Below are 4,167 nucleotides of genomic sequence, written 5' to 3'. Positions count from 1 at the left end.
ACGGCTCTGACGGGGGTCTGGGGGCCACCACAGGTAAAGGGCAGCTGGGAGTAGTGAGAAGGAGTTCAGCCGTACCCGAGTAACTCGTCGTGTGAGGGGAGCCGCCGGCAGGTCCGGGGGCCGCGTGGTCAGCGTGGGGGCTGACCACAGACAGGGCAGACGAAGCTGGGGGCAGGAGNTGGCGTTTCTGTTCAGGCCAGGCTGGGGCTGAGGACTAGCCCTGTGCTATGTATGGTGCGTTCGCTGCCCTTGGGGGACACAGGCTACCAGGCCCGCACATCCCGGGATCCCTGCCGCCCGCACCCGCCTTGGCCCGGGGGAGCTAGTTAAGCAGCCTGGGAGCGCAGCGCCGACCTTGCCACAGAGGACGGCCCCAGCGCAGCCTGAGAGTTCGTTGCCTGGCCCCTGCTCTGTCACACTCAGGCCCGGCCAGCCTCCCCCTCCCAACTCGTCCCCGGTTCGCTAAGGGGGCGGCTCCTTGGAGCGCGGACAAAGGCCCCTGGAGTGTGGCGGGCAGCGGCGTCCCTGTCTGGGGCCCCAGCCCACGCGCCACACTGGCTGCCCAACTGCGCCAGGAATGGGGGGGGTGGGGGGGAAGCACTTGAGCAGCGCCCAGGAGGACCTGGGGGTCCTCGAAAAGACAAGAGAAGTGAGGGAAAAGTGAAGGAAGGGCCTGGCAACAAAAGCCACGGAACTTCAGCCAAGAAACCTTGATTCAGAAGTTTCTTCGGTGGGCTGGGGGGCTTTCGCAGGATTCAGACTTCCAGTTCAGCAGCATGCAAATCGCATGTAAATAGAATGCAAATCATCATCTGTTGGTTGGGAGCCCTCCACGAGGTCAGTTTTGTAACTGGGCTGCGGAGTGAAGGGTTTTCTATCTGTTCCCTGCTCTAAGTCTGAAAAGGGGTCAGCTGAGTTGAGAAGGAGAAAAATGCAAGGGGAAAGGAGTCGCCATTTGGGGCAGGCAAGCAGCCTCGTTAGAAAGAGAAGCTCAAAATCTTTATTGCTTCATTTGTTCTTTCAGTAAATGTTCCAGCCACAGAACTGGGTCTGGGGCACTACAGTGTAGAAAATGGACAAGCCCCCACTCTCAGGGGACTGGCCAGGTGGGTGAACAACCACTAAATAAGTAAATAAATAGTAAGTAGATAATACCTTCTAATTGGGATAAGGGCTGCCAGGAAAATGAAAACAGAGGGATGTCAAATAAAGTGGCCAGTGTTGGTGTATGTATGGAAGCCCATTCTCAGGGGTGATGTTTTTGTGGAGCCTGGCAAGGTGGAGGGCTTGCCACTGGGAGATCTTGGGGGACCACTGCGCAGGCAGAGGGCACTGCAAGTGCAAAGGCTTGGAGGTGGGAATGAGCTTAGAACTGAACAAAGGCCATTGTGGCTGGAGCTCTTAAGCAGATGCGGAGGGGGTGAGTGGGAGAGGGGATTGTAGGGACCAGCCAGACCACCATCTTTTGGGCCATGGAAAGGAGGCTAGGTTTTATTCTCCTTGGGCCAGTGAACCCTTGGAGGATTTCGAGTGGGAAGCCAAGGGATCCGGTTTTTAAAAGCCTCCCTGACCTCCACATGGAGATGGAAAGCAGCTCCCCTTTCATGCCTCTGGGGATGAAGAGGCTCGGGAGCTTCTGAGGGGCTTCATACAGCCTGTGGGGACAGCTGTGAGCCTGTCCTGCCCTGTGAGCCCACTTGAGGAGCGGCTCAGGTTTTAAAATTCACTCCCCTCCTTGAGGTAGTTCTAGTGCACCCTAAGCGGCCCCCACCCAGAGTCCTTGGCCCCGTAAGCACTTCACGCTGAGCTTCCTGGGGGGTTCTGAGTTAGTCACATTTTCTTCTCGGAATTACTGCCAGAGAGGAACCATCCACCCCAGAATGGACAGCCAAGGATGCAATTTGCATTTAAATGATTGCTTTTATTTACAGGATTGGAGCTGCTTTGCATATTCATGGATCACGGAGCTTGTGCTCTGGCAGCCCTGTTTACTAACCTAGGAGGCTTATTAAATTCGAGGGCCCCCAAATAGGCTGGTGGTCTGGAAAGCATTGGGAATGAAGATTATGAGATGGTGTAACTTGGAAAAGATATCAGACAGTGAGATTGTGGGTCTGGGAAAGAGTTTAATGTCAGGAAACCTTGTAACAGTTTAATCTCACAGGGCAGGAAATGCACCATCAGCTGTAATGGGAGTGGGCTGGGACACAGTGTAATGCTGGGGTGTGTGGGGAGACTGGCTCCACAGCCTCATCCTGGCTTTCTGCCAGACTTGGGGTGAGGGCTCAAATCAGAGGTGCAGTGGAAAGGCCCTGGGTCAGGAGTTGGGAGAAATGGGTTTTAGTCCATTTAGTGAAATGGCATATGAATTCCAGTAAGCCTTTGGCCAAGCTGCCTCACTTCTACCTCCATTTTCTCAACAGGAAGGACATGGAATCATGATTGTCTTTTTAGTAAGACAATTATTGTGCCAACAATTAAGGTGCTGAGCACCTTGCTGAGTATTCATATACTTTTCACACCAGCTTTGTGAAGGCAGCCACTATCTTTATCTGTGTTTTATAGAGGAAGAATCTGAGGGTCAGAGAGGTTAAAATAAAGCCCCATGTCACATCGTTATGTCTGGCTTCACTCCTACTGAGGTCTTCTACTCTGGAGGAGATTGATGGGTGGGTATATTCTGTGCCAGGCATTCATGCAGGTACCGAACTACTAACTATGCCCAGGAATAGGAAAGCCCCCTTCCCACCTGCTCAGTTTTCTTTTTCTTTCCCTTCCATGTTCTAGCACCTCCCCACATCTTTAGAGAAGATAGGTTTAAGATGCCTCTGATCTGCTGGACACTGGAAGGGGCCTCAAGGTAGAGGATCAGTGATCTCCTTAGATCCCTGCTGAATCTAAGGGATCTTAGATCTTAGTGGCTGAAGAGAGGCCAGTCAGAATGGTGTGTTGAGAATGGTATTGTACATCCTGTATGTCGTTTCATATGGGTAGTGGGTAGCTGAGGACGCTAGTTTCCCAAGAGAACGGCCAGTGTCTGGTCTCTGGGTGTCCTCCCTCTGACTTCTTGACAGAGAGACGGGGTTTCAGGACACCCGGGCTGACCTGGGCTTCCCATGGGAAAACCTCCTTCACAGTGAGGCTTCCACTTAGAGCACCTGCTTTGGGTTTAGAGGTTCTTAGGGCAGACTACCACCAAAGACATCTCCCCTTCACACCGCCTCAGAGATCTCTTTGCTTGGCATGATGAAGGAGGCCGGAAACCGGTGGTGGACAAACACTTGGGCGAACCGCCTTCCTCCCTCATCTCCATGGCAGCTGCTCCTCCTGGAAAAACAGTCAGGAAAGTTAATAACCTCAGTCGAGGGAATATTTACCAATCATTTCTGTTTATTTAACAGCATACCCTGTGTCAACTTCTGTCCTAAAACTTATCATTTTAATCCTCACGACAACACCACATGTTGGCTACTGTTAACACCCCTATTTTGCAGATGAGGAAAACTGAGGCAAGAAAGGTCCAGTCAGCCTCCCAGGGTCACCGGGTACCAGCAAGTGTCAGGGGCAGGGCTCGAAACCAAAAGAGCTCACTCGGAAGTTCACCCTGCGTGATGGGGGGCAGGGCTGGGAGAACCAGCCCCGAATGTGGCCTTCAGGCAGGCAGCGCTGTCCTTTCTCACACAAGGAAACTTGCCTGCATTCTTTCCAGCCTCTACAGGCCCCAGCTCGTGGGGAGATGGAGAAATGGAGCGTGCTGCTCCACCACCTGCCGGAGGCTTCTGGCCCCTCTGCGGGTGGGGGTGGTGGACAGAGAGTGAGAGTGAGAAAGAGAGAGAGTGTGTGTGTGTGACAGAGAGAGAGATAGTGTATTTAAGAGCCTCTGAATGAGTCACATTTCTGGGAGCCTGGCTGGCAGCAAAGGTAATTAGTATGTGAGCCGAGGCTTGTGCAGTCACTCACATTTGTTCATTACTCCTTTTGAGGAGCTGCACGCCTCCGTCCCTTGGGTCTGTTGCCATATATTCATCCCGTCCCAATCAGCCTTGCCTGCGGCTGACGTGAAACCTCTAATCTAGCATTGTTCAGTTTGGGATTCCTGGAGCACTGCTCTTTCCCTGGGGTGGGGATGCAGGTGGGGGGGGAGGGGGGAGCAGGAAGTGGCTGCTG

The 4,167-nt window shown here is 53.3% G+C and overlaps 1 protein-coding gene across 1 annotated transcript in view; it reads left to right on the top strand.

The window, feature by feature from the left end:
- The first annotated feature begins 1,023 nt into the window (after positions 1-1,023).
- The window catches only part of GPRC5B (G protein-coupled receptor class C group 5 member B), a 19,659-nt gene continuing 16,515 nt past the window's right edge, over positions 1,024-4,167 (top strand). Inside the window, exon 1 of the mRNA XM_077773342.1 lies at positions 1,024-1,106. Within this exon, the coding sequence (XP_077629468.1) occupies positions 1,073-1,106 (34 nt within the window). The 5' untranslated portion in view covers positions 1,024-1,072. The remainder of the gene's footprint in view (positions 1,107-4,167) is intronic.

Source organism: Crocuta crocuta, unplaced genomic scaffold, assembly GCF_008692635.1.
Source record: "Crocuta crocuta isolate KB4526 unplaced genomic scaffold, BGI_CrCroc_1.0 scaffold16, whole genome shotgun sequence".
In the NCBI taxonomy this organism is placed as follows: domain Eukaryota; kingdom Metazoa; phylum Chordata; class Mammalia; order Carnivora; family Hyaenidae; genus Crocuta; species Crocuta crocuta.
Note: the sequence above shows the minus strand (reverse complement) of the source record. Positions and strands in the feature narration are given on the sequence as shown.